This window comes from Pogoniulus pusillus, chromosome 8 (assembly GCF_015220805.1).
Source record: "Pogoniulus pusillus isolate bPogPus1 chromosome 8, bPogPus1.pri, whole genome shotgun sequence".
Taxonomy (NCBI): Eukaryota; Metazoa; Chordata; class Aves; order Piciformes; family Lybiidae; genus Pogoniulus; species Pogoniulus pusillus.
In genome coordinates, this window is record NC_087271.1 from 16,559,466 (window position 1) to 16,573,425 (window position 13,960).

Below are 13,960 nucleotides of genomic sequence, written 5' to 3' on the forward strand. Positions count from 1 at the left end.
TGGGCATAAATCAGCAGTGTGCCCAGCTGGCACGGAAGGCCAATGGCATCTTGGTCTGTATCAGGCCTAGTGTGGCCAGCAGCACCACGGCTGTGCTTCTGCCCTGTACTGGCACTGGGGAGGCCTCACCTCGAGCACTGTGTGCAGCTCTGGGCCCTCACTGCAAGAGAGATATTGAGGGGCTGGAGCAGGGCCAGAGGAGAGTGACGAGACTGGGGAAAGGACTGGAGGGAAGGCTGAAGAGGAGAGGCTGAGGGAGCTGGGGGTGTCCAGCCTGGAGAAGAGGAGAATCAGCGAGGACCTTACCACTCTCTACAACTACCTGAAGGGAAGTTGTAGTGAGGTGAGGGTCAGGTTCTGCTCCCAGGCAACTTGTGACAAAATCAAGAGGGCATGGCCTGAACCTGTGCCAGGGGAGGTTTAGGTTGGATGTTAGGAAGCACTTCCTGATGAAAAGGAAAGTTAGACTCTGGAATGGACTGCCCAGGGCGGTGATGAAGTTGCTATCCCTGTCAGTGTTTAAGGAGAGCTTGGATGTGGCACTTTGTGCCATAGTTTAGCTGATGTGGTGGTGGTAGGTCATAGGCTGGACTTGATGATCTCAGAGGTCTGTTCTAGCCTCAATAATTCTGTGATTCTGTAACACTAAGTCAGACCTTGAAGCCCTCCTTTCCATACCAATGTAAAGAGGTGGTTTATGCAGTGGGGACTGGAGGGGCTTTGTTGTGTGGTTGCCCTGTTTTTTAAAACTTGTATTGTTTTTGCTAAGCCACCTTGTCTAAAGCTCTCGCAGCTGTTGAAGATAAGGTGCTTTATGCACAGCTAACTGGGAGAAGTCAATCCACTTACAGTGAAAAGTACCTTCTACAAATCTTCCTGCTTTTTAAAAGTAACCTTTATTTTGCTCTATCTCTGTCTTCTTCCTCTCTCTCTGAGGCCATTATACTTGTCGACTACATGGCCCTTCTGTTCCTCCCCAGTCCCTGCCTCCTTCCCCTGAGCTGGTGGCATCTTGATCTTTGTATTACTGCAAGAAATTAATACAGGGGTTTGTTTAGTTGGGGTTTTATCAGCTCTGTTGCAAGTATATGAAGCTGTAAATAAGTTCAGCTGTGTTGTGTCTCTGACAGCCTTCTCTTCTCCAGTATAGAAACTTTGGAGGTTCTGCAAGGCTTTTTCCCCCTCAAAGCTGTCAGACTGCTGACTTACACTGCTGAAAAGAAATCATATCAATACCACTTCTGCCACCCATTCTTTCTTTTACAGTCCAGAGTTACCTTGAAAATCATCACTTCTCCACATACTCGTCTGTTTCCAGCACACAGCCCTTTGTTATTTGGAGTATTTTGGTACATTAGGGCAAACCTGTGTTTTTTTAGCAGGTTTTTTCGATTATTTGTTCTTCAGCTTTAGTGTTGGCCAGTGTTGTGGAGTCTTGAAAGTACCTGCATTAGGACTTGGACAGTTCAGTTGGCAGTAAACTTACTGATGAATCAAGTGTGTAATCACGGTGCTTGTACTTGAGGTGTCACTTTTCAAAGGTGTCCCAATCCAAAAGCACAAAGGCTTAGCAGCAGTAAATGCCAGCCTGGCCTTTACACCTTGAGCACAGACATTGTGGCATTGTCTACCCATACTTAACTCTGTATCACCCTGTCTTAGTATTCCCATCGAGCTCTGCACCGTTGCAGTGTGTGAAACAGGGAAATCGATTTTAGATCTCTTTCTGGTCTAGTGGAAGGTGTCCTTGCCAACAGAGGGATTGGAACTAGGTGGTCTTCAAAGCTGCTCCATCCCAAACCATTCTATGAATCTATGAAGATAATGAAGCAAATAGCAGCTAAATAGGATTATAGTCCAACATGTGTAGCACTCACCAAAAAGCCATCAATATGAGCCAAGCATGAGGGGGAGGTGCAGGATTTGGCTTGTGTTGTCCTCTGTCCATGTGTGGCAGCTGACGATGAGTAGAAGAGAAGGCTCTGAAGAGACCTTATTGTGCCCCTTCCAGTTTCTGAAAGGGGCCTACGGGAAAGCTGGGGAGGGACTTTTTAGGGTGTCAGGTAGTGATAGGACTGGAGGGGAATGGAACAAACCTAGAAGCAGATAGATTCAGATTGGATGTTAAGAAGTTCTTCACCATAACGGTGGTGAGACACTGGAACAGGTTGCCCAGAGAGGTAGTGGAAGCCTCATCCCTAGAGGTCTTTAAGGCCAGGCTGGATGTGGCTCTAGGCAACCTGCTGTAGTGTGAGGTGTCCCTGCCCAAGGCAGGGGAGTTGGAACTAGATCCATGAGGTCCCTACCAGCCCTGACAGTTCTGTGTCCAGGTGTGTGTTGTACAGTGTCTGTAACTGTCTGTCCAGCATGTATTGCAGTAGTGATGTAGTCAAGTGCAGTCTTGGAAGTACAGGTTTCGTGAATTAGCTTTTATAATTCAGGTGTTTAGTTTTGCATCTTTGCCTTCATTCCTAGTTCTGTGGAATTTCTGCCTTCGCTGCCTCATCAACGTCCCTTGTGTTAGTGCTGATTTTGCACAGCACAGCAAGCTTCAGTACAAATGCAGCATCTCTGTGCTTTATTTCTTAGGTCTTAGAGATGATAGCAGAACATGGAAGTTCTGCACATTGGAAAAAAAACTATTTGGACTCCAGTGTAAATGTTTTTTGTCTATATGCTTGCAACCCATGGCCCCTAGCGTCATTCTGTGGTGGAAAGCCTTGCTCAAGAGGCATCAACTAGCAGAGATGAAATGTGAGCAGCCTGTTGCCAGCCTTGTAGGCTAAGGGAGAATATGTGAAGTAGCAAATCAAATCAGTGCAAACATTCTTAATGCTATTGACAGCTTTTTGCCTTCTCTTTTTTCTCTTTCACAACTGGAAATCTGGGGAAGTGCTCTCCAGGAAAGTGTTATGGTTTGCACTGAACAAGTTTCTGGACTGATGCACAGACCAGTAGGAACTTTGCAGCAGAAGTGAAGAGATTTTGTGCTAACTGTGGGCTGGCATTAATTTGTCCTCTGTCATTTTCCCCGACATCAGCTTTATTCCTTGCAATGCCTACATTTGCACAACTGCTTCCAAGTAAAAACCCCAAATCCTAGATTGTAAAGAATCTAAAACCTTTTCATAATCTGGTAGATACTAGAAAGCAGAAGTTAAACATTTAACTTCTGGAGGGCACTTCTGCCGTCCAAAAGCAAAAAGTGCTTTTGGGAACTTGACCTCTGTGCTATGGTAGCTCTTCAGAAACTTGAGGGCTTTTGTGTCTTTGGTGTGCAGGGACTCAGTGGGGCTGCATACTATGTTTGAGGGCTTCTTGGCTTGTTTGGGCAGAACCTACAGAAGATTAATTACTCTGCAGGGCAGAAAGGAGGTTTTAAAAACTTCTTTGGACTCTGATGGTGCTCAGAAAACGCTGATCTCCAGAGCTGCAGGATCTATGCACAGAGTTTTCTTCTAGGGTAGTTATGGTACCACATGATGAGGAGCGGTTTTATGGCTGCAAATGTAAACGTTCCTGCGAGAAACTTGCTATTGTCACTTAGCACAACTGATGAGTCATACAAGATGGTTATGTTGACATTTTTAACATTTTTTCCTTAAGGATCAAAATAATGAGGAGAAGCACGCAGATGGACTTATAGTAAGTTTAAATCTGATCTCTATCTCCCTTTACTTCTGCAGAACATGTGAACAGAGACCTGAATTTCCACTCATTTTGCAACGTACTTCTTTCTCTGATTTACTGCTTCAAGTGTCCTGTTAAAATTACTGTTCAGTCCTTAGCTTCTGATGTTGGCTAACACCCTTGCCTTGAAAAATCTTAACAGTGATCAGTTTTACACTGAGTGTCTCAAGTGGCAGTGTCACAACTGAACACTTGGAAAAAATTCTGACCTCTGAACAGACAAAAGGGAAATGATTGGGTTAGAAGTAGCTGTGTGTTCCATCTGACATGTCTGTCTGTATGAAATAGATCAGCTGTTGTGTGCTTCAAGTAGTTTGTCTTTTCTGCAGTGCTGCTTGTGTGATGCCAGGCTGCATTGTGTCTGAGCAATGTTTCTCCTTTAATAGAGCTTCTGCTTCTTTAATGTAACTTCTGTCGTCTGTGGTTTCAGTCACATCTGACTTCTCTTTCTTCCTTCTCTTTTTGTCACTTGAGTACATTTCAGATACTTTTAACAGGAGATTGGTTTCAGTAAAACATAATTCCAAGTCATGCTATGCTTTCATTACAGCTGACAGTAGTTCCCAAGCTTTGGGTTTCTGTTATACACAGCTTTTAGCACCATGATTTTCTGCTGTGAACTTTGGAGTAACGATGCATGTACAGATTTTGAGTTCATGCTTACTGTAGGTAAATGAATGCTTACCTTGTGGACAGTCACATCATTCAGGTCTTAGTGTAATGGGAGAGCTTCTGTTCCATGCCCTGGGAAGGAGGTTGTGGAGCTAGACACTGCCACAGGCGGTATGCACGGGAGATCTGCTGGGAAATTTGGTATAGAGCAGACTTAGAGCAGTCTGAATTCGGTTGGTTGCTGTTCTCATCCTTTGTGGGCTAGCTTATGCTGGGGAGGAACAAGCAAAAAATGTTTCTGTACTAACTGATGCATCAGTGGTTGTGAAGACTTGATGCTACAGGGGCCAGCATTAGCTTGGGCTGAAAGTCAGGGTTCCTTAGGTGGGAATGTGATCAGTGTTTGATCCCATGGGGAGGACAGTGGTCTCGTCATTGCATCATGATTGCTTCTAAGTTGTCTTTACGCTGAGACTAGGAAACTTGTAGGTCTGCCTTCACTTGTTTATAAACCATGAAGGCATACCCTAAAAACATCAGCCAGAAAGTCCAGTGCATATTGCAGGGTGGAGAATTCCTTAAGGAAATGGTTGAAATCCTGCAGACAAAGCCAAAGTTGCTTTGTGGTTTGTCTCACGAGTATAGTACTGCTTACCCTAAAAAGCAGGAGGAGCAGAGATAGCAATAGGAGCCTGTGTATCCTAGAACCAGCTTGAGCTTTAGAGTGTCTTAACTCTGAGAAACGAATGGGCATTTTTGGACTGAGAGATGTGTGGGGCAGGGACTTGGCTGTGTTGCATGCATAATGACACAGACAGCTGAAGTAATGTGTAAGGGACATTGAGTTTAATGGTGGAATAACCTGGACTAACAGTACTGAGTTGTTTGTGTGCTTAGTAGCATCAGCACAAAGTGTAGGCAACTTTTTTTTTTGTGTGTGGGAGATTTAAAAGAGATAAACAGGGCTAGTTTTGTTTTCAATTCACTTAATCTTATGCTGTAAAAGATACTAGAAAATGTTACTGATTTTTAATGTAGGATAAGGTGCAGAATTGCAGTTAACCAGGAGAGTAGGCCAGAAAGAGGTCTTCCTCCTGCAGGAAAATGGGAGGAGGAAGGTCAAAATGACCCTTCTGCATGCAAGTAGAAGTTACAGGCTAAAAGGAGGGAAGACAAGTTGGGATCTGTGGTCTTTGTAAAAGACTGATCTAAAAAGAGGATAGTTAAAAATAAAACTCATCACCTTTTAAAAAAGCAGAACGCTTTTAAAGTAGAACTCGCATTGTGTGGCCTGCTCATGCTTGATGGTCTTCAAACTAAGCACAGTGGTGAGATTTGCTTGAACATGAAGGCAAAGATTTTCACAGTTGTGATGTAGATCAACACTGCAAGGTGTTTGGAAGAGGGGTTTATGTGCCTCTTGCCCAGTGAGAAACCCAGGACAAAGCAGAAGTGCTGGTTGCCATATGTAAACATCATTGCAAGTAATGCTTAGATGGTAAGATGACAGGGCAGTGGAACAGGCTGGAGTCCGGCCATTGCAGCTTAGATTTCCAAGAGGCTGCTTGTGTGAAAGCCAAGAACTTGTAGGGGAGTTGGTGGCAGAGCTGCTGCTGCTTCAGTTTGGAAGTGCCTAAGTTTGTGAGTGGATTGAAATGTCCTCTACTGGAGACACACTGAAAACAGTCAGCTTGCACTGGCCAAGAGATCTGGGAGCAGAGCCACTCAGTGGCTGTCAGCATGCTGATGCTTCTTGCTTTGGTCCAGGGGTCAATTTACTGAGCAAATTAATTTATTTTCTTTTAAAAAAGGTTGTTAAAATACAGATCACCTATCCCCATTTTGGCTAACACAATTTGCATCTGACTTCCTGCTCTTTGTATGCAGTCTTTATTGATGGATGTTGGAAGGAATTAATTCTTTCAGGAATTCTGAATGTGGTAGGTTAGGAATTTGCCCCCCCTCCCCGAATTGAAATTTACCAGACCAGCTCAGATGGGTTGGCAGTAAGATGAAGCTGTATTTACAGCAAAGCAAAATGTACAAGCATATATACGCAATATATTTACCAGTATTTACAATGATATACAAATCAGAAATAATATAGAGATCCAAACTCCTTCACAGATAAAAGAATTGCCCAGAAGGGGCTCAAAGCTACCCTCTCTCTCTCTCTCCATCTCCCTTCCCAGGCAGAAACCAAAACAAGCAGCTAGCAAAGGTTGTTATTTGGTAATGGAGAGAGATTGGAGCAGAATGAAGTAGAAGCAAAAGGAAGCTGCATCCCAGAACAGTGTGGGACAAATTGTTGATGTTTTGGCTCTTTATCTCCCTCGGCAAACCAATGAATGATAATAGACTCCATCATTATTTCTTTTCACAACCAATGATCTAATTTCTCTCATTAAAATAGTCCAGCTAGCCTCAAACCAGCACACTGAGATCAGAGTTGTTAATAGGACAAATCCAATCTGTGGCAAGTTCAGTTTCAAGCGTTAGCGCTTGGAAAGTATTTCTCATGTCTCAGCTGTCAGTTTGTGTTTGACTTTCTCTCTCAGGAATTTGCTGTCTCGTGTTTGGGCCTCTCTCGTGCTCTCAGTGCTCATGTGGTGGTGTTTTAACTGAGACAAGCTGTGCTTCTCTCTGTCCCAGAGCACCATCAACCCGGTGGACGCGGTGTACCAGCCCAGTCCCCTGGAGCAGTCTGTGATCAGCACGATGCCTTCCCAAGCAGTGTTACCTCCAGGTATGCTGTGCAGGAAGAGCAAGGTGGGACTGCAGCTGCAGGCCAGCTGGAGAGGGCTGCATAGTGCTGGATAGTTTCTGGGTCACACCTGCAGCATAGTTGCACACTGCATTAAGTGGTGCAGAGGGAGGGAAAAGAATGGGAGGCGTGGAGCGTGAGTTCCTTGTAAAAGCCTGGTAGGTTTTCCTTGCTCTGAGTGGCTTGCATTTCTAATAGACTTTATTCAAAAAATAGGTTAAAGTGTAATATTCCAAGAGTAATGTTTTCTAGCTAAGCAGCTGCATGTTTTAAATGCTCTCGGCTCAATAATGAGGAGCTAGGTGACAATGACAGAAAGATTTTTCTCTCTGAATGGCTTTTATAGAAGGAAGTTTCACTGTTGAAGGTGAGGTGAAATCATGTGGGGTCTTCTTACCAACACAAGTAGAGGTCTTTCACTTAAATGTGAATTTTGGCTTTAACACATCACAATATCTCCTAGAACCTGCTCAGCTGTGCAAGTCGGAGCAGCGACCCTCATCATTGCCAGTGGGACCTGTAGTAGCATCACTTGGAAATCAGACTCCAACACCAAATAGTACAGGTACAAAGAATAAAGCCCCACTGTGGATTGTCTGTAACCTCATGTTATTAGCTATTCCGATGGCTTTGTATTGAACTACATCTTGCTGTTAACACTTATTTCATGGTTGTGTTAAAATCAGTTATTGTGTTCTTCCTTCCCCGTCTCATGCTCAGAATCAGTAGGAGTATTCCAGATTCTTACCTCAGTCATTGCAGCCCTGCACAGGAACTTTGCAGTTAATGCATCAGGTGTAGCCTTTGGGGGGTTTAATTCATTGATTCTCTCCTCTTTCCCTTAAATAAGAAGTTGTTCTTTACAGCAAGGGTGGTGAAACGCTGGCATAGGTTGCCCAGGGAGGTTGTGGATGCTCCAACCTGTGGATGCAGGTTGGATGAGGCCTTGAGCAACATGTTCTAGTGGAAAATGTCCCTGCATATGGCAGGGGGTTGGAACTGGCTGAGTTTGAGGTCCCTTCCAACCTAAACCATTCTGTGAAATAACAGTATTCACTGGGGTTTAAAAACTGCAACAGCTACTGTAAGGCAGAAGTTGCTGTCATGTGCATGAGGTTGCTGTACCTTCTACACTCCTTAGATTTCAAGAGGTTTTATTTTTTGACTCTGTCATTTTTAATGCTCCATAGGAAGTGGGCAGTCGGCACCTAGCAGCAGTCTCACCTCTCCAAGCCATGTCAACCTGTCTCCAAACACAGTCCCAGATTTCTCTTACTCAAGCAGTGAGGATGAGTTCTATGATGCTGATGAGTTCTATCAGAGCAGTTCTTCCCCAAAGCGCTGCATGGAGTAAGTAGTTGAGAGCATGTGGTGCATGCTGAGCGCAGGGCATGGCTCCTCTCTAGGTGTTGGTTAAATAAATGATAAGGGAGTCAAAATATGGTCTGAATTACTGCACTGTGAATTGTGAGGATGTGTTACTCTAGTTCTTCAGGGTCTGCTGCAGTCCTGACTCGGAGCAGCACAGGAAGCAGCCTGAAGCGTCCAGATACTACAGAATCCCTCAATTCTTCCATGTCTAATGGGACAAATGATGCTGGTAAGTGGACTGTGTGAACTGCCAGTAGGAGCTGGTGACTGTTAGTGTGTGCAAATTGTGGCGATGTATGGATGGGCACATAGATACCTGTATCTTCTGCAGAGGGGTTTACCTGCTGTTTCTTTGCCTGTTAACTGTACAATTTAGAAAGCCACCTTTGTAATTTTATAAGAACTTTCTGACAGCTAATAGATCTCCCCCTCTACTCTGCCCTGCTGAGACCACACCTGGAATACTGTGTCCAGTTTTGGGCTCCCCAGTTCAAGACAGACAGGGACCTGCTGGAATGATTCCAGCAGAGAGCCACAAGGAGGGCGGGGGGGAACTTGAGAGAGACTGAGAGCCCTGGGGCTGTTTAGTGAGGAGAAGACTGAGAGGAGATCTGATCAATGTCTATCAATGTCTGAGGGCTGAGTGTCAAGTGCCTGGGGCCAATCTCTTTTCGGTGGTCAGCAGCAATAAGACAAGGAGCAACAGCTACAAATTGGAACATAGAAGGCTGCATCTCAACACGAGGAGAAACTTCTTTACAGTGAGGGTGACAGAGCTCTGGAACAGGCTGCCCAGAGAGGTTGTAGAGTCTCCTTCTCTGTGCAAACTACCATAGGGGGATCCTGCCTTGGCAGAGAGGTTGGACGTGATCTCTGGAGGTCCCTTCCAAACTCTAATAATCTGTGATTCTGTGAATAAATACAGTCTGTGAAGGTTTAGAGGAAACCAAAAGCAATTTGGTCTCTTTAGATCTCTTCGATCCTCCTGACGATAGAGATGACGATGGGGAAGGAGAATCGGTGGAAGAACATAAGAGTGTCATTATGCATCTGCTGTCACAAGTTAGATTAGGAATGGATCTAACAAAGGTAAACCTGCAGACTGCTTATGGGGAAGGAAGAGGGAGTGAACCCGAATTTCTGTGTAAATCAGTTCAGTGTTGAAGTAATAATTGAAGTGTCTATTTTATCTGGAGCTCCTTAAGCTAAGATCTCTGTATTTTTTAATTGGAGTGGTTACTGGCAGATGAAAAATGAATACAGACTAAATAGTTTGAAGATGATAGTTTGATGTGGAAAGTAGCTGTTTGTCCTCCTTGAGCCTGATCTTTGGAGTGTCCCCAAAGCTGGGATAAGAGGAATGCTCCCTGCAGTAGTAGTGTTCTGTCTTTAGCTTGCTAGAACAAAGATCTGCAAAGTCTCTCTGTTTGGTTGCATTCATTAAGCTATAAATAAACCAGCAGGTGTAAGTAAGCACATAATGAAGTGCTTTGCTTAGCTGGGCAAGTCAAGAGTTGGATTTTTTGTGAGCGTGATTCACATTGGTGTTTGTCTTAAGGTGAGGGAACAGCATTCTGAAGGTGTTGCTCTTTCCATGCAGCATGGATGAATTCACACAAGTAATTCCAGACCAAACAAAAAGTAGGAGAGATCAGTCCTGTTACTAGGTTTTTTTAAGTGGACAATATTAAGTGTCCAGCCTGGGGCTCAAAACAGACAGTAAAGATAAACTTTAAGCTTTTCTGGAAAAATATCCAGCAGCTCACAAGCCAAGGCTATTCCTTGGAAGTTCTGAATAGGAATTGATCCCAAATGTGTCTGTTTCGGCAGCTCCTGGGACAGTTGAAAATTACCCATCTGGAGCTGCCAAGAAACGCTGAGCGTGCATGTCATCTGCATCCCTTTAAAGCCAGCAGCAGCACTCAGCGCTGCTCTCAGCAGTGGTCTGTGGCAGATCCACGAGAATGGACCCTGCAGATGCTGTTGGGGAAGGGATTAACCTTTGCCTCAGTAAGGGTGCACATAAGGGAAGGTGACTGCATGAGCAGAGATTTACATGACCAAAAATTGGCAGTGTGCATGTAGATGAAGTTAATCAGTGTGCCTGTAATTAAGAAGAGCTTTTGATAAGCTCAGCCATGCAGCTGGATGTGTTCTTAAGTAGGACTAGAACGTATGCAAGACAAGAGACTGTTCCTCTTGAATCTTTGGGTTTATAGAAGATGCCAGCTGGCCTTGGGTGCATTGTGTGCTCTTTGCATCTCCTGTAGATGCTTCTCTGCAGGATGTTAGCCTGTCTCAGCTGCAAGTGGTATTTTTTCTTCACCCAGGTGGTTCTCCCAACTTTCATCCTTGAGCGAAGATCACTGTTGGAAATGTATGCTGACTTCTTTGCACATCCAGATTTATTTGTCAGGTATTTGAGTTTTGAAGTTGAGCATTAACTGATTCTGGTGGTGCTTGTGGCCTTTCTGGCCGCTAGAAGTTGGTTGTTTTGAAGAATGTTGCTCTGGTTTTGATCAAAGGAATCAACCTTGTAAAACAAGCAGCCATCAAAAAAGCTCTCCTGTATTTGAAGGACCTGCTCCTACTTCATTTTGTCTGTCTTTTTCTCCATTTTGGCCCCTATAGCATCAGTGACCAGAAGGACCCAAAGGACCGCATGGTTCAAGTGGTGAAATGGTACCTGTCAGCTTTCCATGCCGGCAGAAAAGGGTCAGTTGCTAAGAAGCCTTACAACCCCATTCTGGGCGAGATCTTCCGATGCCACTGGGTGTTACCAGGCACTGAAGGTGAAGATGACATGGTTAGTTTCCTGTGGCATGAGTTTTATTGCCTAGAATGCATCACATTCATTCCCAAATATTTGTTAATGTACTGACTGAAACAGCTCATGCTGTGTTTTAAGCAGTGAAATCAATACTCCATGGCAGTTCCTTAACTGATTTCCCCCTCTCCTTTGGACAGAAGTTTAATGTATCTTGCCTAAGACAATTGGAGGTATTAATGTAATAACTACTTGACATGTTGAAAGTGCTCCCTTGTTTCCTGAACTGTTCCCCAGCTCTGAATGTGAACTCCTTTATTTCCAAACTTCTGATTTATGATTTTACTATTTCTCATTCTTTTTTTCACTTACAACCCAGGAAGCAGTGCACTTTCTCCGCTGTATTTAATTAAACATCTTTTTTGTATTTAATTAAACATCTTTTTTGTAGACTTCTCAGGCTGGGATTCTGAGCCTGGATAATATTCTAGTAGTTCAGGTCACTACTCTTGCTTTTGTGCTTTCTCAGAGTATGCTTTGTGAAGGGAAGGGCACTTGAGAGTAGTGCCATTTGTAATCTGCAATCATGCACCAGGGTATGAACTGCTCTTCTATTTTCCTGAGTCTCAAAGAGGCTCAAGGATGAATTGGACATTTTTGCACAGGAACCATAACCACTGATTGCAGAGAACAGCTCCAGCACTTGTAGGGCAGCCTGCAGGAAGTGCTTTTGTTGTTTTCTTCTCACATCTGAGAAGCTGCAAATGAAGATGTAGGAAGTGCTGTTGTGAGGTACCTCAGGTAGCCTCAGCAGATCTCAGCGTAGTTGTTTGGATACAAAGTATGCATTTTTAGAAGCCTTTAGATATGGAAGCAGCTTCTTTTGGCAGCATCCAGCATTCCCTAAGCACTGCCACTGATGCAAATCCTCTCTGCTCTCATGCAGGAACCAGTTTCAGAAGGACCAGTCCCTTGGGTCAGCAAAAGCAATGTAACGTTTGTGGCAGAGCAGGTCTCTCATCATCCTCCAAGTAAGTTGACAATAGCTTTGCTAATAGAGAAGGCCTCTGGGTAGGAGCCACAGTGAAGCCAGCTCTTGGTTGACATTTTGGATTTACATTATCCCTCCAAATCCAAATGCTGAGACTCTGCTCTAGAGATTGTTTTTGAGAAACAAATTGCAGACTGGGTTGCCACATGAGTGTGAGGCACTTTGAGATACTTCTGAGGAATGAATTTGGCAGCAGTAGCATTGATCTCCTGTGCTGCTCTTTTTAATGCTTTCTCCTGCAGTCTCAGCATTCTACGCAGAGTGCTTCAACAAGAGGATCCAGTTCAATGCTCACATATGGACCAAGTCCAAGTTCTTGGGAATGTCCATCGGGGTGCACAACATCGGGCAAGGTGCGTGTGTCTGTGCTGAGCAGTAGGAGTTGACATCCTGCCACTAGGCCACTGTTAGAAAACACTCACAGTCATCCGATGAAATGCAAGGGATGTTTGAATTGAGGTAGCTGGAGCTTGCCTGCCTGGGAATTGGTGATGCTTTTCGCACACTTTGTGTGTTGAAGTCGTTTAGGGCCCAGCTCTTCACACAAACACACCTCTCCCTGCCACCTCTGGCTACTGGGCACTCTGGGCCTTTAAGCCAAGCTCTTCACCTTTCCTTTTATGGTACCTGTTTGTAGTGAAGTAGTTCAGGATATTACAGAAATTTTGTCAAGTTTTGCTGAATGTTTCTTCAGTCTGTTGTTTTTCTCTGACAGGCTGTGTCACTTGCCTGGACTATGATGAACACTACATTTTGACCTTTCCTAACGGTTATGGAAGGTGAGTAAATGCTTTGGTGTTTACATTTTTAATGCCTTGTGATAATTCATGTTTGATAATTATTGTTTAAAAGGTTATACACTAATATCTTCATCTTTGCACCTACAGGTCTATTCTCACTGTGCCATGGATAGAACTTGGGGGAGAATGCAGCATTAATTGCTCCAAGACAGGTTACAACGCTTCCATCATCTTCCACACAAAACCATTTTATGGAGGAAAGAAACATAGAATTACAGCTGACATTTTGTAAGCAGCTTCCTTCAGGTCTTCTCACTTGTTTGTTGCTTCAGTTGCTGATGGCAGGAATGTGGAATACCAGAACAGCTCCACCCAATCATTTACCTGTCACAGGATGCCACTTCATAGCCAAGCTTTGTGTGGAAATCTGCACAGGCCTGCATCCTGCCTTGTCATGCTCTAAAGTGTTCTTAGCTGTTCACCAATAGGAAATTATTCCACTCATGAATTATTTGAAATGTCTTCATCATGGTTTCTCCTAAAAACACCAAAGCAAACCTTGTAAGACTGCTGCTTGCAGCATATCATTACAGCTTTGCTGCAGATGCCCTGTGCAGAGAACACAGTGCAGATTCTCACCTCATTCTGCTGTGATGTCACCAAAAGGGTACTGGCAGTATGAAGGTTAGAGCTTCTGTACACACACTGATGGATGTCACCTGTGAACCCCAGTGTGTGCTTCCCAAGAGCCTGGGGAAACACCTTGAGTTTGTTAAACCTTTCCTAAGCTGACCACTATAGATCTCCAAAACCTGCATTTGGTTTCCTAAACTCGAAGTGCAGACAGAGCCCTAGGGTGAGCCCTGCCTTACTCTGCACCAGCACTCCACAGAGGTTGATTCACTTGGAGCAGCTGATACAAAACCTCCTGTGTATAGACCCCTCCCCTTTTCTGCATCAGTGCG

The 13,960-nt window shown here is 44.3% G+C and overlaps 1 protein-coding gene across 3 annotated transcripts in view; it reads left to right on the top strand.

Annotated features, from left to right (window-relative positions):
• The window catches only part of OSBPL9 (oxysterol binding protein like 9), a 73,500-nt gene that overhangs the window by 56,394 nt on the left and 3,146 nt on the right, over positions 1-13,960 (top strand). For 2 of the 3 annotated variants that reach the window (XM_064147357.1, XM_064147356.1), the window contains 12 exons: positions 3,607-3,645; positions 6,955-7,048; positions 7,530-7,631; positions 8,257-8,416; positions 8,554-8,666; positions 9,408-9,526; positions 10,768-10,853; positions 11,069-11,243; positions 12,151-12,235; positions 12,498-12,608; positions 12,971-13,034; positions 13,143-13,283. In XM_064147357.1, coding sequence (XP_064003427.1) covers positions 3,607-3,645; positions 6,955-7,048; positions 7,530-7,631; positions 8,257-8,416; positions 8,554-8,666; positions 9,408-9,526; positions 10,768-10,853; positions 11,069-11,243; positions 12,151-12,235; positions 12,498-12,608; positions 12,971-13,034; positions 13,143-13,283 — 1,289 coding nt within the window. The remainder of the gene's footprint in view (positions 1-3,606; positions 3,646-6,954; positions 7,049-7,529; positions 7,632-8,256; positions 8,417-8,553; positions 8,667-9,407; positions 9,527-10,767; positions 10,854-11,068; positions 11,244-12,150; positions 12,236-12,497; positions 12,609-12,970; positions 13,035-13,142; positions 13,284-13,960) is intronic. The other variant, XM_064147358.1, reaches the window with a different exon arrangement.